The following is a 25,920-nucleotide window of genomic DNA, read 5'->3' as shown; positions in this document are numbered from 1 at the left end:
GAAACAGTCTGGAAAGATATGGCTACAACTGAAGTAAGGGACTAAACTTCTCTCAATGTCCCTCCCAGTTCAGTATTTTTTAATGACTTTGCGATTCCACATAGACTTATGCCCTGTTCATGCCCTGGATTATTTCCTGGAAGTAAAATTAAAACACCCAAAATTATATAATCTGTATGCTATAATGAAACAACACACACTGCAATTTTTCCTCCTGATCAAAAACATGAGTGGGAAACCTTATCTGTGTTTTGTACCTGGAGGTACCAGCAAGTACCTTTCCTCTTTTGGCTCACCTGCAGCAGCTACAGTGTGCTACAGTCAAGTGCATTTTTTGTTATGAAGACCTACTACCACATTTTCCAGAATGTCTCATTTATCCCCAAGTGTCCAGATTTGTTCCTGCTATGGAACATGAGGTAAGTGACAGAGACAGCAGCAGAACAGTCAACAATTTAGCCATTTTATTAATGACTATATGAGTCAAGTTTTACCTTGTATATTATGCAACTGCACTTAAAACTGCATAGCTTCAATGACACCAGAAGAGAAAGGACAGCACAATACAATGGCAAAAGAAGAAAAACAAGTGCTTCCTTGAAATACGATCAAAATATCTTGATTTCATAATTAGGTTGCTGTTGTCTGTGAAGGGATCCTTATCATACTGCAAGTTACATAAGCCAGCACTGGCAGCAGCAAACAGTGGACTAAAAAAAGTACTCTCAAAGAGAGTTGCATAGCTTTCATACACTGAGTTTGCACAAAAAAGTTCACATAAAACATTTGTAGTTAGAAAAAAACATTTTAGGAGACCACAGACCCCTACATTCACAAGAACAACCCAGAAAATCTCTGCTGTTCTCACCTCAGTTCTCAAGAACTACAGAGCACAGCTTTCCCATGTCTTGGTATTCATTTTCCGGCTGGAGTTGTTTGCAAGCCAGAAGGTCAGCATTCAGAAGCTAAATCTGCTAATGTCTGGTGGACACACATTTGTGCACCTTGCATTGCCAGTGGACTCTTTAGCACATACAGAAAAAGCCCAGCTGATCACTTTTGAGACTCACCACAAAGCGATTTTCTGTGATAAAAGAGCTATAATTTTACACAGCTGTAAAAAGGAGCACAGGATACTACTGAGAACTCATCCCAGATCATGCATGTTACTGGGAGACAGAGGGATTTGGGCAGAGCAAGTCAAATCTTGGTGAAACCCCTGAACTGCCTTGCACAGACCGCTTACTGGCTCAAGAGGTACTGCCCACAACAGCCTCTGTCATTTCCTTTGCAGAGATTTTGCCATTTTCCAAGGCAAAAATTTTAATTTATCAATTAAACAGCTTGTCTTGGAATTTCTGCTGCATCTCCAACACATAGCCAGAACCCACCAATATAAACTTGCCTGTAACTTCAAGGAGTCTCAGTAAGTTCCTTTAAGAAATAACCCTCCAGCAACAGAGTATCTGGAATGCTTTTGTCCTCCTACCTAAAATGCAGCAGCAACAGTGGTGTGTGGTCAAGTGACTGTTTTCACTGGACTGTGGCCTTCACAGCTAGAAGCACGTGGAAACACAGACAAAAGGCCCAAGCTTGCGTCAGTATGCTGATATCCTTGAATGACTATCATGTACCATGTGTATGGTATGTAACCGGGTCAAGAAGAAGTTCCTCATTTTCCAGTATGTAGTTTCCACAGAAGTTCTCGGGTTCTGGCCATTTTTCTCTCCCACAGCTGTGAAAAAAAAACAAGCTCCAAAAAAGCCACTCTTTACATTTTTAGATACCACACTTTTTAAAAAATCCTTTTTTTTTTTTTTTCCCTTCAGAAATACCATCCTAGGATGATGTGTGCATCCCACTTTTAGCCAATGTCTGTGCCATAATAACATCTCTGTGATATAACATTTATTGAAAATGACAGCCTGACAGATGGCAGGGCAAACCCTTTAATCCTTGTTCTCAACAGCATAGTACATGGCACATTGATGCCAAATAATGTTTTCCTCATGTATGCAAAGCCATGTGCTCCCTGAAGCCTTCAAACTCCTAGAGCTGTGATGGAGGTGTCTCAGTTACTATAAAAAATACCTTGCACCCTCAGATGGTTAATAAAATGTTTTTGGTATGATATATATTGCACAATATAGCACATTACTAGCTGAAGAGCTAGACAGAAAGGAAGAGGGAAAGGGTGTAAGTGGAAGAGAAAGAAAATGACAGGTGTTGAGGAGGAATTTTCAGAAAGTTGCTTCCATGCAACTTCCAGGAAACTGCAGCTGACCACTGTCAGAGGCTGCAGGAGAGAAAATGGCCTTTCATGAAACATCTTTCAGGTCACCAACTGCCAGAATTAGGAAATCAGAAAAGTTAGATGTACAAGCAATTTCTGTAAATTATTCACTACAAAGAAAAATGCACATTTTTCCCAGATAAAAATAATTAGGCTGACATGGGAAAACAAAACAAAATGAAGCAAAAACCAGCAACAACAATTTCTCAGTTTTTCTGCTTATTTCCATATGAACAACATGGATAAATTCAAAATGTAGGCTAGGAAATGCAGATTACAAACAATTTGACAAGCCTTGCTCTGAAACAGAATTTTACTTTACAATTACTGTCCAAATTAAACTTTCACATTTAAATAGCACAGCGTAGCATTTCTTTGCAATCCTCTGCGCTGCAGGATCATCAAAGGAATTTCCAAGCCAAAAGTCTGGGGTCTCCCAACTTGGGAGACATGCAGGAAAGATGTACACTTCAGGCAAGTGTCGTGCCTTTCAGGACAACCTTGGGGACCATGTGATGCAATATGCAACTGCTCAGCTGCTGCTTGCCCTAAGTACATTGCTTTACCAGGGTGTCAGCAGCTGGAATGCAAGTGAGGGGTATCAGATTCAGAGGGTCTCTTGGCCAGCCCGTTACCTCTCACTGAAGTGAGGAACATACATAGCTTGTTGCGTACATCCTTTGCCCCACAATCCAATATGGTCATGCAGACCAGCTGCCCTATGAATTGGGGGAGAGGTGGAACTAGGAGGCACTGGAACTGGGAGTTGGGGAAGAAAAGGAAACCACCACATTTGATGGAAGGCTTTGATGAGGAAACAGAAGGGTGAAAAAGGTGGAAAAAGAGGAATTCAGGCCATCTCTCTTGGGGAAGTTCACTAGATAAAGTGGGGTAGTACAAGAAGCACAATTAAGCGTGTACAGGTAAAAGGCTTTGCAAATAAAATGCACGCCCATGACTGAAAACCTGTAAGGGGACACGCCGTAACTTAAACACTGACACAAACTTCTTTGTGGACCATTGTGCACAAGAGATGGCACCTAACCCATACATGACAGATTCTCCATTTTGAAGGCAGTAGGACCACTCTTCTCCATAGTGCCTCCTCTCTCCAGTGTTTCTTTCCCAAAAGCCCATCTTAACTTTCCTCTTAGAATTTCTCACTTTTTCTTTGTATTTCCAGTTTACACTGCTTTTCCACAGTGTTGACCACCAGCTTGTTCTTCTCAGCTGACTTCTGCTGCATAAGGAACGCTTCCCCTCTGTAGATAAGTTTGCAGGCCAGCAAATCTTGATTTCTTTTTTGTAATACAAGAACAGCTGAACTGGGTCAAACCAAAGGTCCATCTAACCCAGCAGAAGGTTTTGTGATGGGAAAAGGAATTTAGCATGGTGGGTGCCATTTGGTTTTGAATTGGAAGCAGCTGAAGGGATGGACGCAACTGTCTCTTAAAGACCCTTCAACATACCCCCAGAATGAATAGAGGTGATGTTTGTTAAAAAACGTCTGTGTGATTTGTTTTCAGTGCACTCCTACCATATACATCAGCGAACCAGTTAAGAGCTGACTCCTTCCAACCATTTGTGGCTTCTTGTTTGTGGATTCATGCCTTGCTTAAATTGAAATCAGCAGGAGCATCTACTCCTAGACATAATCTGGCTGTGTCAGTTGCCAACAGCAATTACAGAAAGTCATGGGGAACATTGGCTGCAGGTTACCGAAACAGATGTCAGTTGTAGCAACACAGGCATGAGGCTGAATTTCAGAGTGCAACCAGCCCAGTGTGCCACGTGTAAGTTCCAACAGCTCCAGCCACAAATCAGACTAACAGCTAAAAATCACAATTTGCAACCATCATTCACATTCAGAGCACCTCCTACTTTCATTTGCCTCATGGGATCACATATATATCACAGCATTCCAGTGCTTTTTTCCTAGTAAGTCCTTATAACCTTACCAGGGGTATGAAAAACAGAAAGGTAGAGATGTGACAACAAGCAATTGGAAACACAGGCTCATTTCTGTTAGAGGAGGACAGTCATTCTAGGAATAAGGCTAATAAAATTTAGAGATTATTCATACTGGCAGATTATTATTTTTTTTAATCTATTGAATTTTAAAGCAAATGTTAAGAAATGTTTCTGCGAGTTTTGTGCTGCCATCACTCACAAATGTGCCCCCTTTTTAATTCCCATCTCTGCTTCTACATAGGTGAAAAGAGGAAAACATTTTGAACATGCTGAATATGCTAATTCAGATAATCAGTACAGGCAGGTCTACTTCATGTTAAAATCTAGCCTGAGCCCACCCCACCTCGTTTTCTGTTCACAACCCTATTGTCACAAGCACAGCCTCCTGTCCTGCTGAAGTTTTTCCCCTCAGGTGAGAGCAGGATCAACACCGCAGAGTATTACCACAGCTTTATATGCAGCGCAAGCCAGGCCCGAGATCTACAAATTCTTCAAACACTTTACAAACCTGCAGGTCATCCCAGCTCCCACGGTATGTCCTGTACTCTCTCACAGTACCCCTTGCCCCTCAGAGAAAGCTACAGGAGGTAACAGCAGTCTGTTTTCTGCATTAGCTGTAACATCTGGGGGGAGTGCTAGAGCAGCCTGAAGAAAACAGCTCCCCACGTACTAGCTGTTGTCCCACTAAACACAGGCAGCAACCATCCTGAAACTTCTGAAAGGAGTTCAGCACAAAGCACAACTTTTCCACCAACAAGCAAAACATTCGTATCATCGATAACATACAAATTAACTGAAATGGGGCACTGTCACACACATAGTCGAATGGAGTGAAAATAACCCGATGCCAACAGTCTGACAGCTCCAAAAGCCTGGGACTGTTTTTATACGGAGCTAGACAAATTACTCACCAAAAACTGTGTGTTTAGCAGTTGTCTACATAGTTCAAGGCAAGACTAGGAGAGGCCCTTCCTGCCAGAGGAAGATGTCAAGCATGGTAAAGCCTCAGCAGAGGAAGACTATGAGAGGAAGATGGAATGAGTATGATCCTTGCGGATGGCACACTGGAGAGGCAGACTTACATAAAGTCTTGTGTGCAAACTCTTAACTAAAGACTACTGACCACCATAATGCTCCGCTTGGGTGAGTCATTTGGCCATGCCTACAGCACCCTTACACCCATGCCCACAGGGAGAGAGGTTACCCTTTTAGTCAAATTGTCTGTAGGTGCAACTCCAGGTGTCAGAGCTCAGCAGACAGTAGCCGTCCCAAGCGTTTGCCCATGCTTTCCTGCTTTTCCTACTTGGCGACTGTGTGATTTGCCTCCCTGTGCTCCTAGAAGATGCAGGAGAAGCTGGAGTGGCAGGTCCTTTCTGACTGCTCTGCTAAGCCAGATCTTGGCACAGTTTCAGGCTTCCCTGAGTGCCTGCTAAAAGCATTTAAAGCCAAAGGTAATGTTGAACAGAAATTTATTTCCCTTTCCAAACTGCAGTAACCTTGAGGTGAATTAAGACATTTTTTTTTTCATATTCTGTCTTCTGTGCCAGTATTATCCTGCCTGTAGAATATGAATAGATTTTATAGGTTTTGAAGTAAATGGGTTGCATTCTATGTATTTTTAGACCTTCAAAAAAGAATATGTATCTGGAAAGCCTGGCTCTCCCAGGACTTTGTTAAAGAAATAAAGGATGCAGTGTTAAGAGAGTCAGGGATAATTCTGGCCTCAGGTCTTTCAACTTCTCTGCCTGCTGATCACCACCCCCTTAGTCTGAGAGGTGGCAACAGAAATCAGATGAGTCAAATAAAATAATGGGCTATTTCTGTTTGCTACAACAAAAGATACTTTCTGGAGGCTTTGCCATGTTCACATACCCTTTCTCATCCCATGTTTCATCACATGGCCACTCCAACCAACCAGACTCAGGTAGCTTTAGGACATATAGACACATTTCTAAAGGGAATATTTAACTTTATAACAATCTATATCTCTCAAAGTTCAAAATTATACTAAAAAGTTGATGAGAAATATCAGTACTTTCCAGTGCCACAGTCTGAGGGAAGCTTTGACTGGTCCCTGGGTGGGGGTAGGATGGGTGGGAACCAACCCCGCCATGCACCTGCATTCTCATAGGAGATCCCTGGGTCCCGATACGAGAACAAACATCACACCAAAAAAAGGTGCCAGCTATGCATTAAGAGAGAAAAGTGGTTTATAATCAGGGCACACCTGAAGATCTGCTGTTCACTCTGGAACAGCATGAAGCAGGTATGTACACAACCATACAAGGTACAGTCAGCTGAGCACAACCTACTGTCTGCGGGCAGACAGTCACTCCTGGGTTTAGGGATTAAAAAAGAATTCTCCTGGGAGAAGAATTTGTTTAAGCCTTCGATTTTCTCAGTTCATTTGTAACGTCCCAGGTCAGGCAAGAACCATTATCTTCCCTTTCAAGAAATAATGACCTAGGCAGGACCCAAGCTTCAGCAACTGCACTGCAGGATAACCATTTTCTAAGCTCTATTTGACAGCTTCAGGCAGCCAAGTACAAAGTAGGTTCAGAAAGCCTCTGGTTGAAACCGTCGCACAGTAAATACCAAGCGAGTCCAGATAAACATCCACCAGTAGTTTGCTGCACATTCTGCAAACTAAGCGCAAATATACTTCTGATCCGCTCAAGCCTTACCCGAGTCTATTCTGACTCGATGGGTGATATGGCAAAGGATACCATCAGAGTTTCCAAAAATAAGTTTATATATGTTGAAAGAAATTAGCTGGGAAAAATAATAGATTAATTCCATTTTAATGGAGTCTATTTTTTTGTAAAAATACAAATTTTAGGGTTTTGCTGGGGGGTTTGTTGGTTTTGCGTTATTTTTTTTGTAAAGGAGCAAAAAGTTCATTATTATCGTTTCCTGCCAGCTGTTGAAGAAAAGAAATAAGGCAGCAAGTAAGACTGCAAAGAACGCAAGGTATTTAACAGGGAGTATTTGTTCAATATAATTAAATACTCCCTGGTAAATACCTTGTGTTCTATACAGTCTTGCTGCCTTGTTTCCCAACAGACTAGGGAAGCGCAGGGCTGATGTGCGGTCAGGCGGGGCGCAGCGCTGCAGCGGGGCAGCGGCGGGGCAGGGGAGGGCAGCAGCCCGCGGAGCTGCCGCAGCCCCCGCGCCCCCCGCCCGCCGCGGCGCGGCACACTGCTGCCACCTGCCGGGAGACCGCGGCAGCGCCCCCCCGCCTGCTCCACCCACAGTCGGTCTGTTGAAATAATGACATTTTAAGGAAAAAAAAAAAATACCCCAAAGCCATGAATGATATTTGAAAGGTTTATTCAATACAAAGAGAATTAACAAGTACAAACTACACTTATTGAAGTTGTTTTACAATTCTGCCCTTTCCAAGCTTTTCTTAAAGAAGGCAAAGGCAGTTTCATAAAAAGAAGCAATATTAAGCAGGAGGCAGGTCCTTGTAAGTACTAATAAAAAACACTAAGCATGATTTTTCTGGTTGTCTCCCATCTTATCTTTCAAAGCCTAGCATGAAACTTTAAACCCTGGTTCAGTTTTGCACAAACACTGCCAAAGGAGAGCACTTTCATGAGCACTAGTTTCTCAATACTCATCAATTTACATATACCCCAGAATGTGCCCAAGCACTGAGATGCCCGGCACAGGACGGCCCGTGGATAAGCTAGTAGAGGGTTTACTAGCTGCAAAACCAGGGAACCTATTTCCCATGTGTGTAGCTTGAATAGGATGGAGCATTAAACATATCCTGCATATTTTGGTGCCCAGTGTCACAAATGTAAACACCTACTACCTCTGCTGCTTTGTCACTGGCTTGGTGCAGCACATGACAATATGCCATTCCAGATGCAGCAGTCAACATCAGGGCCAGTCCCTCCTCTTCCTCTGTGCTTTACTGTGGCCTCTCTAACCCCTCAAAACCAAAACGTGATGGTAGAGGAGGCAGAGAAGGGCAAGCAGCTGCCTATTTGCCTGACCGTATATTGTGACACAAGACTACAGATACACTATGTGCCTTCATTGTGACTTCCTGAGAAATGATAATCAGAATATTGTTTTACTTTCATATAAGAATCTGCAATGACCGATGCTAGCTACATTTTGAAACACTGCCACCTGGGCTGCAATTCATCTTACTCCATCTTTGCATATTCACGCCACATAAACCTCTATGTTCAGGCTAGTTACGCTTTTCTGTAGGAGATGCTTAAGATTAGCTAGAATTCAACCACACAGGACATAAATTTTATTGTCTTATTTCCCCCATCACTCAGCAGATGGCATTCTGGCAACGGTCTTGCAGATGGTGTGAATCAGCCCACCCATGCTTTAATCAGGCTGCCTAACTGGGCAGACAAGACTCAGCACGCTGAGCAAATAAATACCCATACTCAAAGCCCTTGTCATTCACTCTTGCTCCTTAAGAGCTATCACAGCACCCCATGCAGAAAGACCTCAAAATCAATCAGTCTTCTACACTGATAAAACTTCCATGAAGCACTGGACCAAACAGAGATTCCCTGCAGAGAAGGGGGAGGGAAAAAAAAAAAAAAAAAAAAAAAAAAAGGAGAGGAAAAAAAAGCAGCTCCTTATCACACAATGTTTGGTGTAGGGGCACAACTTTTGTCTTAAGCCTGCAAATGATCCTGTGCTTGGTACCCTTTATTTCTACCTTTAGAAATAGCTTCACTTTACAAAAGACAACAGATGAGTCAAGTGGACTCCCTGTTGTACATATTTCAGCCCAGTCATGTTCCTGGAAGGGCTAGAAAGGCTTACTTATTCAGCCTAGGTGAGGAGAGGATTAGGAGAGGGGAGAGAGATAAGGAAGGACAGGAATGGTGAACACGTAATCTGTGCACTCTGAAAGGAACAGGCTTAACCAGCAGCTGAGAGCACTGTCAGAAATTTCTCAACAATCCTGCACACATCAAGAATGTTCCACAGTGCAGGGACACAGCCAGCCACGGACTGATGCACTCATACCTACGAGGCAGCTGACGCTGACTTCAGTAACAGTGGAAAGGTCTGATGTGGAGGGGATGTAGGAGGCAGCTGTGCCTGCTGGCACAGGCAGAAATGCTTGCAGAGAAATATCCTGGCAGTCCACACATGGGAAAACGATCAGCATCAGCTCTCGCTACATGTCAAAATTAAGTAGTAGTGAGTAGCAACCTCCAGCACTGGACCCCTACTATCAGGAACTGAAGAGTTCACCAGCAATAAGGTGAGAGGGTGGTGGTTCAATGCTTAAGTCACATGCCTCTCTCCTCATCACTTTTACTACTTACTCCGTAGTGATCGACACTTATGTTCAGAACCAGCTGGTACTGGGTAACTGTCTGTTTTGGTACAGATTCTACCAGAATCGATGTAGAAAGCACCAACACATGGTATGCAAGAACACACATGGAAAACAAAACCATAGGGTGCTTATCCATTACTGTGTATAGCTTCACAAACTGACTCAAAGCCTTGCCTGTGAGAATTAAGATGGTGCTAAATACTGGCTAGATGCTTCATTTGTGTCTCTGCTGGTATACTCCTAGCATCACAGAATCTGCCGCTGCCTATGTTGCTGGAAAATGATTCCAATGGAATTGTTGGATAAAACATAAAATCAAGATGTGACATGCCATGTACTTCTCAGCTTGTAGAAGTGCAGCAAGGTCTAACCAAGGAAGCTTTGAAGAAAGCTGTGACATGTACAGGGATGCATGAGCATGTGAAACTATCTTCAGTCTTTGTTGATGCCAAAACAGCACAGAGTAACTACTCAGAGATTAATTTTGTCTTTAAGCAGCAAAGGTATTTATTTTGTGCAAATTTGGGGAGCTAGCCAATTTGCACCGGACAAACTGGTTCCGAAGTTTTCAGTGAAAAATTAGGTATTTTATACAGTTTTCCTTAGAGGTTACACAACGTTTTTACATACATATTCATTTGATTTTGACACCCAATCATTCCATTCATAATAGGTGGGATCTAGGTGGAATAGACCTTTCAATTTTCTTTGTTCAACGATTTCCTGACTTGATGGTCTCCTTATGTCCTTCAGGTGCCCACCTTCTCTTTTCTAATTATTCAGAGTACATTCCTTTCTCAACACAAACAGAGCATCAACCAAAGCATTGTACCAAACTCATCCTGACCCATCTTTTTAAGACCTTGTTCTGTTTCATTGTGAGCAGTAAGCAAAGCTGCCAAGTAGATTCAGCCCCCTCAGGCTTATGCCCAGAAGACAAATGAAGTTAACCAGAAATTCCATATGCTTTAGTCCCAGGAAAACAGAAGGCTATTGACCCTGTGGCATTAAACAGAGTACCAGGAGTAACTACCACTGTCTTCACATTCTTTCAGAGCTCTGAAAATTAAAAAAAACCCAAACCCCAAAAACAACTCCACTGCGTTTTTCCTCCTTCTCTCCTTACAGTTATCACATTCTGCAAGGTTTCAGCTTCTATGTTATTTTCTATCCTTATTCTTGATTTGCACACCTGTTACACAGCAGAGCTGTGTTGACTGTGGCTGGATGCCAGGAGCCCACCAAGCTGCTCTATCACTCCCCTCCTCAGCAGAACAGGGCGGGTGAGAAAAAAAAATGGAAAAAGCCTTCCTAGATAAAGGCAGTTTAATAAAGCAAGAGCAAAGGCCATGTGTGGTAGCAAAGGAGAACAAAAGAAGTTATTTTCTACTTCCCATCAGCAAGCAATATTCAGCTACTTCCTGAGAAGCAGGACTTCAGTACACGTAGCAGTTGCTCCGGGAGACAAATGTCATCATAAGGAATGCCCCCTGCTTCTTCCTTCTCTTAGCTTTTATTGCTGAGCAGACATTACATGGTATGGAATATCCCTTTTGTCAGTTTGGATCAGGTGTCCTGGCTATGTCCCCCCACAAGATCTTGCCCACCCCCAGCCCACTGGTGAGGGGGGATGCTGGAGAGCCAGCCTTGGTGCTGTGGAGCACGGCTCAGCAGTAGCCAAACCACTGTGTGTTACCAGCACCCTTCTAGCTGCCAATACAGAGCACAGCACTGCGAGGGCTGCCGTGGGGAAAATTAAACACACCTCAGCTAGAACTGATACAAGAGTTTAATTCAGCAAGGTGATGAGAGGTAGGGTTCTTTTTTTGTTTGTTTGTTTGTTTGGGCTTTAGTTTAATTTTTTTTTGCTAAGTCTGTTCATCAATTATTTTTTCAACCTCTATGTTTAATGCCCTGGCAAATATCTTCATTGCAACTTTTTTGGCTTTTTCTCAGAGTCTTTCCTGCATGTCAACTGTGCATGTTCTGCATGTCCAGTTGAGTAATTTTTCTTCATAGGTCCCAACTTTGGGCAGGATGCTTTGTTTTTCAAATTAAAAAAAGAGGGAATCTGAAGGAATAGCTACCTTGATAAAAGAGTGGATTCAGCCAAAGTTCAGGTGGCCCTCCTTAGGTAAAACTCAATGCCATTTGGTTACTGCTGAAGTACATCCAGTTTAAATTCATAGTCACTTAAACACAGGTTTAAAAGAAGCAGCTTAAAAGCCCCCCTATCATAACAGATATATAAAAATCCAATCACCATGACTAGAATAAATGAACTAATACTTAACAGAAGAGGCCATTAAGAAAGAAAAGAAAAAAAATATCACAGAAAGACTGTTTCCAAAAGCAACAGAAGGACCCTGGGGTTTAAAATACTATGACTGTGAGATTTTAAGAAATTTCGAGTCATGCTACTCAATGAAACCTAATAAGGAATTAGGAATGTGGCCTAATTGCTAGCAACAACAATCAGTGCATATAGAGCATTTTGCATCTGCTATTAGATGCAAATTAACAATAAATAAATAAATAAATAATAATTAGAAAGCAAAATTCAAAGAATTACTTTGGAAAAATCATACCCTAGGCATTAGCATACTAACAAGAGGCAGAACTGAATATGCCCACAAAAGACAGGGAATTTGTCTGAGCGTGTGTCTAATAGAAGCAGTTGTTAATATCAAGAAGTTTGCTAAAAGGCAACAGACACAAAAGGTTGTTCAGAATTGAGGCAGCAGGGAAAAGTGCAACAAGTTCCACTGAGCATAGAACAGTGCATAGCATATTCTTTGACCTCCTGGAGAATCTGAAATGTGGGGGAGCCTACTATCTGAATTTTAGGAGTTTTTCATTAGTGATGAATAAAGCATATGTTAAGGTTTTGGAAACCAACAGAACTTGCATGAAAGATCTCATTATAATAACTTCACATGCAGAGTGATGAGCAACGCCGATCAACTATGGTAGGATAGGGAATATATAGTAGCGTCATACCTACAGGGCAGAGGAAGGAACGGGATCTGAGAAGGGAAGCCTAAAAGTTGAGCAACACTGTTTTGCCAAGGGAAGAGGAGATAATGCAAACAGCTAATCTTGCTGTACCATCCATTCTGGCATGCTCCACTCCCACCTCATCAAGGCAGCAGGTAGCAAGTATACATCACAGTAAAAATCTGTTGGAAGAAGGGTTCGCCGGAGTCAAGAAGACGCTCAATATGAGTTATGCATCTTGCTCAACTTTATTAGTTTCAAACACTACTTATATAGAACCGATACACATGCATATTCGTAAAGCAGAAATATAATTGGTTAGTAGTCTCTGAACACGCGTGGTTCTCACACCCCTAATTATCATGACTAAAATAAACATTCTATCCATGTAGCTAATTGTGTTGCTATGCTTCAGCCTTATAGTTTGTTACTCCCTATATTCCCATACCACTCCCTATCTTTCTTGGCCCTGCACCTGCTTTCCCAGCAGCTGTATCCTGTTAGAGCCACGGCCTGTTGGCACAACATAATTACTCAGTCTCAGGATTCAAGAATAGCTCAAGGCTACCTTTCTTGTTATCTTCAGCACAGCAACTTCAGTACAATTCTGATTACAGGCCTATTCTAATACCAGGCCTGGATTGTGCAGATCTTCAGAGATTCTAAGGCCATGCTTCTGCAGCCATTCTTCTGCAAAAATCCTCAGAAAAATTTGACCATCTTGAGATCAAGGTGGCTAGTAAAATTTTTGGGAGGTAGAGAAGCCTGTTGTTGCTACCTTCAGGGGCACTGTAAAGCAAGTGCCACATAAAAGCTGGCAACATTAAGGTTGCAAAGAAAGTGAATAGACAATCCAAGCAGGATTGCAAGGAGCTGATGATGAGAGAAACACAGATGGATACCTGACCATGAGAAAATAATTAAGTAATCTCCTACACTGAGCTTACATTTTAGAGAACAAGGCTCACCAATGGAAGGGAAGGATCAGCCCTACAATTCTGGGGGTGATTTCAGGCCTGTAGGTACCTAGGTATGTAGTAAAACCAAAGAAATGTGTTAACTAGTCTGCTATATGCAGAAGCGGTTTACCACTGAAGTGTTAACATGGTCCATAACCGGAATGGAAGTCTAGGGGCAAAACTTATATTGTTACATAGTAGCTGAAAATCACAACCTCCACTGCAAACATACTCTGAAACAAGGAGAGCAGCAGAGATTCAGAGCATGACTTAAGAAATGGTGCAAGAAAACCCAATATTCTTTATTTCTAAGATAAACACCTTATTGGAAGAACAGGCATGAGCTAAATCAAGTTGCTAATATTAGAAAGCTACATTCAAGTAAAGGGCAGATATTGAAACAAAGGGTATTTTTATTGGTTGCCTGCTAAGCCCAGGGACTCCAGTAAGATATTTTTCCTCACAAGTTTGCAGATGCACCTTTCATGCCCTTGGCAAAGCATTACACAGTCTTTCTAAACTACCTTGCAGTAGTTCTAGTCAAGTTACCAGAGAGCGTATAATTATGTTCATGTATGACTCCAGGTATTTTTTTTTACCACTTTATTAGCTGTCTTCCCTTTAGCCTTCAGTCATGAGATTTATCCTCAGCCAGCTATGCTCCTGCCTAGTAAACAGATTTATTCTGGTCTTCTAGTGTAGTAAAGCCTTGGTGAAGCCTGCAGCATGAGCTTACGCATGTATTCAGAATGATATAGTTTGCTCTTTTACATTCCCCACCCTCCCCAGTTTCCTTACCAAGTTCTGAAGAAGCCCCCTTTAAGACTTAGTCCTTTCCCAACTAGCAGGACCTACCACACCATAGCTGTTTAGATTATAGTTTAGCTATGTCTATAAAATTACTTCACTACTTTTAAAGCAAAAAGAAAAGCAAGTTGATGCTTTAGCTATTATTTTTGTAGTAACTATGAACAGCCTCTTTTGTAACTGGTTTAGGCAAATCCTTAGGTTAAAGAGGCACTTTTCTCATTAAGACCTTAGTGTGCCACCTGCTTCACAAAACAGGGGCTCCAAGAGAAGGCCTCGTGCAAAGGCCCCGCTCTAGTCAGTGGAGCACGTTAGTACTGTCGCAGCCGTCCGTCCCGTCCCTCCCTTCCCCTCCCCTCCCCTCCCCAACCCAGCAGCAGCAGCAGCGGCCTGGCCCTCCTCCGAAGGCAGACACCTCCTCTGCTCATACCCCACCCCTACAATCCACACCAGAAGAGGCGGAACAACCCGACCCGCCGCATCCCAAACTCCCGCCTTGCCAGGCCGCCGCCCCGCGCACGCGCGGCACCGCCCACCCGCGCAGCTATTTCCGGCCGCCGCCGGGCGCTTCCGGTTTGCGCGCGAGGCCCGGCCGGAGGCGGAGGGGCGAGTGCTGCGGCGGGTCCCGGCCGCCCTCCTGTGCCGCTGGGTGCCGGCCCTGCGCCGCTTGTGCTCGCTGCTGGATCCCCCGAGGGTGAGCGGGGCCGGGCGGGGCCGTGCCCCCTGGCGGGGCGGGGCTGGGCAGCGCTGCCGGCCGCGGGGGCTGCAGCCCCGGGCGGTGGGCGGGCAGGGGGAGGCCGTGGCGGGGAGCGCGGCGGGCCGCAGGGGGTCTCTTCTAGCAGCGCAGATTCGCCGCCCCCCCAAAAAGTGCCCTCAGCCGAAACAACCGCGGTCGTGCTGGTGCTGTTGGCCGGTTGCTCCTCTTGGAGACCATCACTGTGTTTTCGGGGTAAAATGGTTAAAGCTTTACAAGGCCGCCCTGAAGCCGCGGGGTCTCTTTCTGGCGTCCTGGTTTTCCTCCTCGAGGAAACGTGTTTGCCGGTAGCTGCCGGGTAGCGCTTCCTCTGTAAGAGCCGGTTCGGCTTGGCAGGGCCCGGCTGCCCGGGGGAGGGGGCGGTGGGCGCGCAGGGGTTACCCCGCAACGCTGCTGTAGCGCAATTCGTATTTCTAAACGTGGCCCTCGCTTTGGGTCAGCTAAAAGTAGCATGTGCTCGTGGTTTGGCGCCTAGTTAACCTGAGGCTTCTGACAGCTGTGGTGTTCTCTGGCTAATGCCTCGTGCGCTCGGACCTGCAAAGAGAGGAGCAATACATTGCAAACTGGCTAAAGAACCTCAGCCTTCCTGATAATTACCTGACTTTGAGCAGGATCTCACGGAAAAATTTTGCTTAAATGCAAGAGATGCTTATGTACTTTTTACAGTCAAGCTTGTTTTCTAGATACCCATCTTAATAGCTGATGTAGTTGTACTCAAAATCAGAGCCTATAAGGAATGACTGTCTTCTGTTTAAAGTTATGTTGGGGGAAAAAAGTGACCTCATAGATATTTTTCCTGTAAATTGTAAAGATTTCAAGTATCTGTAATACACTTTAACTGTTTTTTTTTGCAGATTAGTAAGTTTACTGAAGCATTGTTACGGAGCTAGAATGGGAGTGAAAGGAGTTTTAATTGTTTACTTCCAGTTATGCATTTTGAATATAGATACATAGGGTTGTTCTGGGTGTTGTTTTTGAAATATTAGATGTTCAGCTAGTCACAAGAAAAAGGGGTTAATGTTTATTTATCTGTTTACTTTCATTTCAAGCAGAGTAGTTCCTCTTTTCTAAGAGTAGCAACTAATTAAATGACTGAAGTTCAGAGTGACTTGTTCTCGTTTTAGCTTTTTCCTACATGTTAGTTTGTGACACTTAATATTTTGGCGGTAATCTATCCACTTGGATTCTGTAGCTTTTCTTTTCACTGTCCAGTAGTCCGGCTTGAGCTAAGACTGCAAGAGTACAATATGCTCATGCAAGTAAACTTCCTTTATATAGCACTATAAGTCATCAGTATAAAAGGTCATTTTTTTGTCTTTTCTGTAGTCTGAGTTTTGCAGCTATTCATGTGGTGTTTAGTTTTAAACTTTTGACATTTTTTCCAGGTTTAAGTCTGTTTTATTATACAAGATCCTCACTGTCGTAATGAGGCTGGTAATTCTTGAAGATTATGATCAGGCTAGTGAATGGGCAGCAAAATACATCTGTAATCGTATTATCCAATTCAAGCCAAGCCAAGGAAGATATTTCACGCTTGGTCTACCAACAGGCAAGTTTCATTCAAAGCCTATATAACTGACTAAATATAGAACTATGTTTGTATTGTTGCTAACAGATACAGTACTTAAAAGAACATAAATACACTTTTGGTAATGCTCCCAATATATTTCTTTTAAAATACGAATTTAATTTGTGTAAAAAGTTGTGATAGTATTTCTCAGCTTCTCAAACTAAATGAGAAATAATAGGTTTATTTTATGTTGAAAAGCTTTGTAGCAAAATCTGACTATAAAGACACTTAAATAAACTGAAAGTGTTGTGTGGATACATAGAACAGTAGAAAAACTTTATTTAACAGGGAGTACACCGTTGGGATGCTACAAAAAGCTGATAGAATATCACAAGAATGGAGATCTTTCTTTCAAATATGTGAAGACTTTTAACATGGATGAATATGTAGGTAAGGTGCTAATTTTTTCCTTTTTTAAAACTATTAAATACTTTGTCAAAGCACGATGTCAGTATAGTATCTTTGTATCTCTGTTAGACTTCTGTCATAAGATGACCCCATAGGGTCATCTTAAGCATTATTCTCTATTCCTTTATCCACAAAAATGCAAATAAGAAACAGGTGGATCCTGGGCTAAATTAAATGCTTCCAAATAATTCTGTAGACAGTATGTTATGTAATATTTGTGACTTCATTTCTTCTGAGGACTTTACATTTATCACTGATAAATGTAATCTGAAAGGAATGTAAACCAATTACTCTGTGCATGCCAGCAGGAAATATTTCTTCTCAATATAATTTCAAATAGTGCTTTATCTGACTGATTTGCCTTGCATGCCCTACGTTGGTTACACACAGAGTAGAATTAAGGCTGCTTGGTTAAATCTTGCAATATGTTAATTTCACTCTAAATTATTTCAGGACTTCCCAGAAATCATCCAGAGAGTTATCATTCCTATATGTGGAATAACTTCTTCAAACATATTGACATAGATCCAAATAATGCTCATATCCTTGATGGGAATGCTCCAGACTTACAGGCAGAATGCGATGCATTTGAAAAGAAAATTGAAGAAGCAGGGGGAATTGATCTGTTTGTTGGAGGTATGAGGAAATGCTCTGTGGTTAGTTATGATTCAAGTATACTGACTTTAATCATTATTTTCATAATGTAGCTAAACCCATTTTTTTCAAAGATGGTATAAGAAAGTTCTGTGACTAACAATCAGTATGAATACCAAAACAAAGTTGGTGTCCAGGTTTCTAATAACTTAATTTCAAGTATGTTCTGAATGTTTTTTTATTGGAAATGGGGAACCAAAAGGAAAGAATGAGTCCTAAAACTTTTTTATGAATTTACAATGTTTAAGGATATTTGTTGACTCACAGGTGTGGAATGATTTACTTTTTTTTTAACTTTGGAAAGGCATTGGTCCAGATGGCCACATTGCATTCAATGAACCCGGATCAAGTTTGTCTTCAAGAACAAGATTAAAGACTTTAGCAATGGACACCATTTTGGCAAATGCTAAATACTTTGATGGAGACTTATCTAAAGTACCAACTATGGCGCTTACAGTTGGTGTGGGTACAGTGATGGATGCTAGAGAAGTAAGAACTCATTTAGTTTTAGTTGCATGCATCTGTTTTCAAGACTAGTGGGTATTGATACTGGGATTAAAAGTAAAGAAACCTTTGTTTTGCAGGTGATGATTCTTATAACAGGTGCACATAAGGCTTTTGCATTGTACAAAGCAATTGAAGAAGGAGTTAATCACATGTGGACAGTTTCTGCTTTCCAGCAACACCCTCGTACTATCTTCGTGTGTGATGAAGATGCTACTTTAGAACTAAGAGTTAAAACTGTGAAGTACTTTAAAGGTGAGCACTGAACCAGAGGTTACATGTACTTAAAAAAAAATATTAAATTGACTTAAGTCTGAGCCTTCCAACACTTTAGCTAGTGTATAATGCTATATATTCAAAATGCTAAATGTTAACTTATTTCTTGTATTACTTACATTCCTGAAAAATTTACTTTGGAAAAATATTTCCATTGCTTCCAATTTTAAAATGATAGTTTAGTAATATTCAGTATGTAGAACAGCAGCGGTCTCGTGTTCCAGAATACTGGTCTTAAATATACTGGAAAGTTTCACTTAAAGAAAACTTGTGTATTTATTAATCCTGGTATTTTTTATGCTGCTTTTGCTACGTACTGTAATGTGTTATCTAGTAAACTTGAAATGTGTGATAACAGACTTTGAAGCCACTTGAGGATGTTTTTTCATGCAGTGCAATTAACATAACAATCTATACTGACTGGATACGCTGCACCCTTTTACTGACCTTTTCATATTTGTAGTAAGTATAATGAGGGAAACTTGAGATTTTTGGTAGTCATTGAGACTTCCTAGATGTGAATTCTGTTTCACTGAGACTGCCGAGAAAAGCTTTTTCCTAACTATATTAGCACAGCAAATGCAATTGTGTATGTCAGTCTTCTTTCTTACTAGCATGGATACCTGTAGTAGTTGAGGCATCTGAGATCAAGACTGTATTTTAGGAAATTATTTTTTTAGAGCATTATATCACCAATGTCTATATATTAGATTGCAGTTCTGGTATTAATGTGATTTTTATTTTTTTTTTATCCTGATATCACTTGTGGCCAGCTTGTTAATTTTGGGGTTTTCCAGTATGCTGTCCTCCCCTATGTATGAGGTGTGGGGTGTGTTAGTCTTTACCTGTATCACACTGCTAGGTAGTACTTGGTGTTGTTTTCAAAGATAAACTTCTTTAAGTGCTCGGATAAACTTTAAACATTATCTTGTGTTTCATAGCTTTCCCAAACAAAGCTTTTGTATATATAAATCTGATAGAGAATTAGTAGGTATGAATGAAACTGAACATTGCTTTAAAAAGTCAAGGGCTACATTATATGAATGTGTGCTTTTATCACAATGTCTTTGATTACCCTGTAATACAAAGCAATAGAATTCTTAAAGATTGTTTACTTTAAACTTGCTTTATTATTAGTGAGATTTTCCCCTTTTAAGATGGAAGAGAAATCAATGTGGGTCAAACCTGGAATTATTTTTGAGTCTTGATCTTAGTTAGACTTATTAGGAAGCTGAGTAGTTCTTAATACTGCTAATTATGGTAGTTATTTACTCTAATTTTTCACTACTTAAAAAAAAAAAATCCTCAAGGTACTATTTGAAACTTGACATTTTTTTCATAACAAAGTGCCACACTGGCTGGTAACTAGAATAACTCTTACTCCACTTTATTTCTAAACTTTCTGAAAACTGGCTGGTTAGAAGCTAGAATTACCAAGTGTACTTCAGTGTTCTTACTGGAAAAGGGAAAGGTAACTTCCTTGCAGAATGAAGCAGAAAGTGAACTTTGAATTTACTAACTACTGCAGATAAGTCAGTTCAGTATAGCTTTTCCTGTATTTGTGCATGCTGCTCTTAACTGTATGCAGAAATCTGTTTATTCAAAGCATACTTGAATATACAGTGAGACTTTCCTTTGAAATAATTTTGGCATCTATCAAGTAAGGACTCTGGTGCATATGTTTTTTATAAAACCCTTTTCTTTATGACTTTTTCCTGAATCATTCACTAACAGGATTTAAATATATTGACAGCAGCAATACTTTAAACATTTCTCATGCATCTAGGAAGTGGGTAATTATCTCCATTTCCTTTTTTTGGAAGAGAAAAACACTAGCAGGAAGTGAAATGCTTTAAAGTTCAAAACATGGTTCTAGTTTGAGTAGTGTGTGCAGCTGTTAACTCTTTCAGTACAAATGGCTTTTGTACCAAATGTATACTTAATATTTTGTCACTGCTAAACTCCTGAAAAATACTAGACATGACCGTGTACATCAATCCAATAGTTACCCTTCACGAAATCTAAGAAACTGTTTTCTTATGTTGCCTTCTAATGTTTGGTGGTTTTGCACAAATATTTGAAGCGAAGTCATTAGCTAGAGAGACCAATTGAGCTGGGTTCTTGGGTTGGTTATAGGAGTGTTGCCTGAATGTGTGATTAAGTGGAGAAGGAAACAGTAACGTCTGGATTTTAGGATAAATAATCACACGTTGATTAGAAATAGATGCTGCATAAGACTCCTTTTGTTGTGGTCACCTACAGTAAATGACCCAAGACTGTAAAGTTGTTCAAGTCTCATGTTGCTGCAGTGATCCTAAGTTTGCCACCAGATGCATCATGTAGCAAAGGTATTTAAATATTCTTTGCCATAGGTCATCACTAAAATATGCACTACTGTTGGAGTTCTTTCATGGTTTTTTGTTTGTTTTTTTTTTTTGTTTTAATGTTGCACATCACGTAAACTTGTAATTTTAGAAGTTAATCTTTAGTTTGATGCTAAAATGGTCTTTTACTTTGCAGATATTAGTCCTTAAGGTGAAATGAGGTTAAAAACATATCTGTGACTGAATGTCATACCAACTAGATGTAGGTAACATTTTTACTAAGTCGTAACACAGTAAAGAAAGAAGCACTCTTTTTATTGCTCTTCTCTTCAGCACTTTCCAAAATTAAAATACCTGAATAGGAAAACAAATGCTCCCCTAACCACAGCTATGGATGACTTGTATAGGACCAAAAAAAAGCCTGGCTAGACTAGAAAACGGCTGCACTACTGAAGTTCTGAATCTGTATTAACAGTCCGGGTACTTTTAGCTTGTTTTCCTGTCTAGGACCAGAAGGTATATTACTAATTAGAAGGTAATACTGCAATGCTAGAACACTGGAATTCAAACTGACTTTTATGACAAGTTGTGGTATGAGGGGAATTTTTATGTTGTTATGCAGTTTTTATTACAAAAGAAAGATGGGTGGATCTCATGTATTGAAGTCACCTGGAAGTATTCCAGATCTACTTTTTAATAGGTCTGTTACCAGACAACTGTCTCATCCCTGTTCACTTTATGCTGAAGATGTTGTTAGTATAAGTGATACAGGAATATATGCTGTCTTTAACTTCTGATTTTAAACTCCTTTTAAATAGCCATTGTTGTTTTCTTTAGGGAACTATTTAAGATGTATACTTTGAAGCAAACTCCAAGTAAAAATGTGGATAGAAGGGACATGTTGAAAAAGTATAACTAATGTAAAGCTGGCATTGTTGCTTTCCCCCCAAGGTTTAATGCATGTGCACAATAAGCTTGTGGACCCACTGTACAGTATGAAAGAAAACTGAAAGAAGAATTCAAGAGGAACTCCATGTGGGTCAACAGCAACAGTTTTAGGTAGCAGATGAGTTCACTGCTATGCAGTATGCTGAAAACTGTTTAAAATGGGGAATCCTAGGTACTGTATTTTTTTAAAAGGTCCAATATCTGTACATTAACATTCCATATCTGTTGTGCATTTTGCTTTAAGATTTGGAGCTCTGTTGTAGGCTGGTGGTACATAATTAAATGGAATAGAATAGAACAAACCTGGGGGAGACTGCATGTTATGGGCAGGGGGGAGGGGGGAAGCAGAGCACTTATTCTAGCACAGCAATGTAACGCATCTGCCTTGTGTTAGAGAAGATGATATTTTATTTCCAGGAATTTGTAACTTTTGGCTTGATTAGTGTAACTACCTTTTGCGTTTGTGTCTCTAGGCAGAATGGTTTTGGCCTTTGTCAATACTATGGACTTGTAATAGTTGTAAAATTTCTACTATGAAATGTTCTGTTTACATATATCTAATGTACACTGAGCTTTTGCACTTGGTTGCCTTAAATTTATCTTAAAACAGTTTTTGGGCATCTCAAGTCCTGCTGTACAATTCAGGCAAATAAAAATATAAAAACAGTGCCTAAAAATGCACCAAATTCTTGAGAGTTGTAACTTCACAGATAAAATATTAAACTTCTGCCATAGCACTTTTTCCTCTCATGTATTTCAAATTACTTTAGGATTTTTATATTTTTGGTAATTGGAGCTTTATACATAAGAAATTTAGATGTTCCTTTCTGGAGGTACCTATTTAATCATACTATTGATGTTACTATTAAATGCCTGAAATAAGGTTAATTTACAGGAATATGTCTGCAGGTTTAATATATAAGCATTTAAAGTCAACTGTTAATCACTTTGCAATAGTTACCTCTCGTTGTATCATTATAAACATTGAGCTGTTATAAGGAATGTTATTTCCTACTTTGAATATAAGTAAAACTTCATATATCTACAATTTCAAAATTGTTTTCTTTCTACTATAAATTCTGACATGAATAAATACTTCAGGGTTTCATGGAGGGGTTAGGAATTTTGTGCCTTCTTCCACCTAAAGAGGAAGTTAAGAGTTTGATTAATACTTTTTTTTTTGGGGGGGTGGGGAGGGGCCATGGGGAGCATGCCCTTGTGTAAAATACTCACTGGGAGAAAGTGCAATAAAGCAAACTTTTTTTTTTTACCCATATGAGTGGTAGGTAACCCTTCTTGCAGATCACATTACCTTCCCAGGGATGTGGAAGAGTCCCCCCTTGCTGCTGGAGGTTTTTCAAGATGCGATTGGGCAGGTTGCTAGATAATCTTATCTAGGTCACCTCTCCCAGAAAGGGTTGGACCAGGTGGTTTTTCAAGGTCCCTTTCAAACCTGGACTGTTCTATGATTCTGTGAAATTAGAAAAGGAGGAAAGAGTCTGCCTTAGAGCAGTGTAGGAAGCCAGGGCTAGTGTTTCAGTTCCTAAGAGTAGATTGAACAAGCGCAGGTTTAAAATAGGCTTTCAGGTTAAGGTTCAACTTTCACGCTTGTAATTTTTAAGTATAATGCAATACTGGGGGGAAAAGTTTAACTGTGCTTCAGGAGAAAGCTGTTACATGTAGCATATAACCCACGATTTGCATTGTGAGGCTTGCCATTCTTGGCGTTTACAGCTAAGTAAAGACTTTGTATTTGAAATTCTGTTGAGGACACTAGAATTCAGGTATGAGTGGAAATGCATGGCTTTTATATCTTTCTACTTAAAAAGCTTTTTCTTCCTTGCAACTCCTTATTTTTGTTTTTACTCCAGAGTACCTTTCAGTCATCTGCCTTGGCAGCCTTACCAACTAGAGCCCTTTTTGGTGTTATCTTAAAACATTGTGAGGCCACAGTATTGGTACCTCTTTTCCCTTCACAACTACTGAAACTTCTGTGAAACACAGGCCGGTTTAAGTACTGGTACAGCAGTACCCATGCTTGTCTGAGGGGGTCTAAGGCTTCCTGCCTCTTTTTGTGAAGTTTCCAGTAGTTCTCCAGTTTGTTTCTGTTAAACTTTTTCTAAGTTATGAATTCTATGGGGGGGAGAGACTTCTACTCTAGCCCCTGTAAATTCATGACTTCATTTTTTTTTTTTAATACTGCTGCACTGTTTCTATCATTTCAGTCCTTAAGATGCTTCCAATTACTTTCTTAGTAAATACCAGTTCTTTATTGATGGTACCTCCCAAACTTGTTTAGCTATAAGTCAGCCCTGTAAATTGTTCTACCTGTTACCCTGCAGTATTTTCAAACATTTTCAAATTCACGAAGTCTTAGGTTATTGGTCCTTGGGTAAGTGAGTAAATCCTAATGTAGCCTGGCACATCTACTTTAGTGTTTTATTCCCCTTTTTCTCAGTAAGATTTTGAAGTATGTTTCAAAGGCGGGGAAGGGGGAATATGTGACCAGATTGACACAAAATGACCTGATTCTAAAACTAATACTTCATTTACTTTAAGAGTACTAACCAGCTCTCTTAAAGTCCTTGCTTTCAAAACTGACATCATGTACAAGTCCTCTCAGAATTAGACTGAATTTGTATTTTTTTCTGTTTCAGATGGCTGTAAGGCTAAAAGACTGAGTTCTAGTCTCATGCTCAAAGCAACTTTATACATGCATGTAACTTCGTTTAATTAGGTAATATATATTTGATATACTCAGCAACTTTATGAAATATTTACTGTTTGCATAATCTGTCTTACCTTTAGTTTCTGCTTTATTCCTCATTACGGAGCCAGTACCTACTTTCTTTTAGGTCTACTTAAAGGGAGGGTTGGGAGAAATCTTGCTGTAGTTACTTTGCTCTTAGCACATATTACTGTACCTGCACTTTCTTAAAAAATGTATCTGTACTTTCTTAAATGCTGTCTTTTAAGATAGCATTCCTGCTAGCTTTTTTTAGGGGAGGAATAATAATTATGTTAATGATAGAGCCTTTATTTGCATGTCCTTTCTTCAGCATCAGTAGTAGCAGCAACTTACTTACGTTTATTAGAGATGTGGGATAACTTGTTTGCACACAGATCTTTGGTTTTTCAGTATACTTGAAACAGCTTCAAATAAAAAACCCAAACAACAACAAACTAGCTAGCCATTAAAGTATCAGAGTTCCCCCCTCTTTCTGTAGCCTTTGAGAGCAGTGTAGTTGAAGGGGATGTCTGAAGGGGTCCAGTTCAATTCCATCCCTCCAAGGATTTTTCCCAATTCATCCTTGTACTCAGGCTGTAATAAAAGATCCACCTTGTGATTAATCAATCTCAGATTGTAGTCACAATCCTAAATTTAAAAGCAGCCTTTTCTGGGGTTGGTACTTCAGTAGGTATTAGTAGCAATCAGTTCTCCAAAATAAGTATATTTAGTAACAAGAAATGAAGACTTGTGAAGACCCAGATTAGTCCCCAAATAATAAAATAAAAGCAGCTTAAAAGTTTGGGAAGGAGGGGGGGCAAGCAGTTGTTAATGCAGTATAGAGCATGGTTATTAACTTGTGTTTATGATTGCTTTGTTTATACTTCCAAAAGCAACAGGTTATATTAAGCATGCTTAACTACAGCTTTCAATTGTGAACTTGGCGATCAGACTTTAGTATGTGAACAATACAGATGTTCAACAAGTACACCAGGATGTGCTCTAAGAGGAGGAATGAGAGCTATGTGTGGTGGCAGGGCCACGATCTCGTTGCAGTTACAGAGCCATGGTGGGATTGCTCCTGCAACTGGGATGCTCTCGCAGAAGGCTGTGTAGAAAGACAGGCCAGCAAGGAGAGGCAGTGGAGTTGCTCTTTGTGTGAGGGAGCAACTGCAATGTAGCGAGCTCTGCCGGGGTGGATGCTGAATGAGTCAAGAACTTACAGGTAAAGATTAAGGGGCTTGCTCACATGGGGGACACTGTTGCAGGTGTTTGCTCCAGGCCACCTGATCAGGAAGAGGAGGTCCATGAGGCCTTTTAGAGACAATGGGAGGTGGCCTCATGATTGCAGGACATGGTTCTTACAGGGGCCTTCAGCCACCCTGCTACCTGCTG

General features: G+C 40.6%; 1 protein-coding gene across 5 annotated transcripts; it reads left to right on the top strand.

Moving 5' to 3' along the window:
- Positions 1-14,895: 14,895 nt before the first annotated feature.
- On the top strand, positions 14,896-24,534 carry GNPDA2 (glucosamine-6-phosphate deaminase 2). Of its 5 annotated transcripts, none has more exons than XM_055696897.1 (7): positions 14,896-15,053; positions 16,499-16,662; positions 16,972-17,073; positions 17,545-17,727; positions 18,050-18,234; positions 18,330-18,504; positions 24,455-24,534. In XM_055696897.1, exons 2-7 carry the CDS (start codon positions 16,539-16,541, stop codon positions 24,532-24,534), a joined length of 849 nt encoding a protein of 282 aa, XP_055552872.1. In that variant the 5' UTR covers positions 14,896-15,053; positions 16,499-16,538. The 5 variants fall into 5 exon arrangements, with proteins under 5 accessions (XP_055552872.1, XP_055552941.1, XP_055553066.1 ...); XM_055696966.1 differs by having other exon boundaries at positions 16,499-16,666; positions 16,976-17,073; XM_055697091.1 differs by lacking the exon at positions 24,455-24,534 and adding an exon at positions 21,801-22,909.
- The last annotated feature ends 1,386 nt before the right edge of the window (positions 24,535-25,920 follow it).

Source organism: Falco cherrug, chromosome 1, assembly GCF_023634085.1.
Source record: "Falco cherrug isolate bFalChe1 chromosome 1, bFalChe1.pri, whole genome shotgun sequence".
Classification (NCBI taxonomy): domain Eukaryota; kingdom Metazoa; phylum Chordata; class Aves; order Falconiformes; family Falconidae; genus Falco; species Falco cherrug.
Note: the sequence above shows the minus strand (reverse complement) of the source record. Positions and strands in the feature narration are given on the sequence as shown.

Excerpts from the sequence above, each read along its gene's own strand:
- GNPDA2 (XM_055696897.1), top strand. The coding sequence starts at position 16,539 with ATGAGGCTGGTAATTCTTGAAGATTATGATCAGGCTAGTGAATGGGCA. Across the intron at positions 17,728-18,049 it reads AATTGATCTGTTTGTTGGAG|GCATTGGTCCAGATGGCCAC; the intron begins GTATGAGGAAAT and ends AACTTTGGAAAG. Across the intron at positions 18,505-24,454 it reads AACTGTGAAGTACTTTAAAG|ATGGCTGTAAGGCTAAAAGA; the intron begins GTGAGCACTGAA and ends TTTCTGTTTCAG.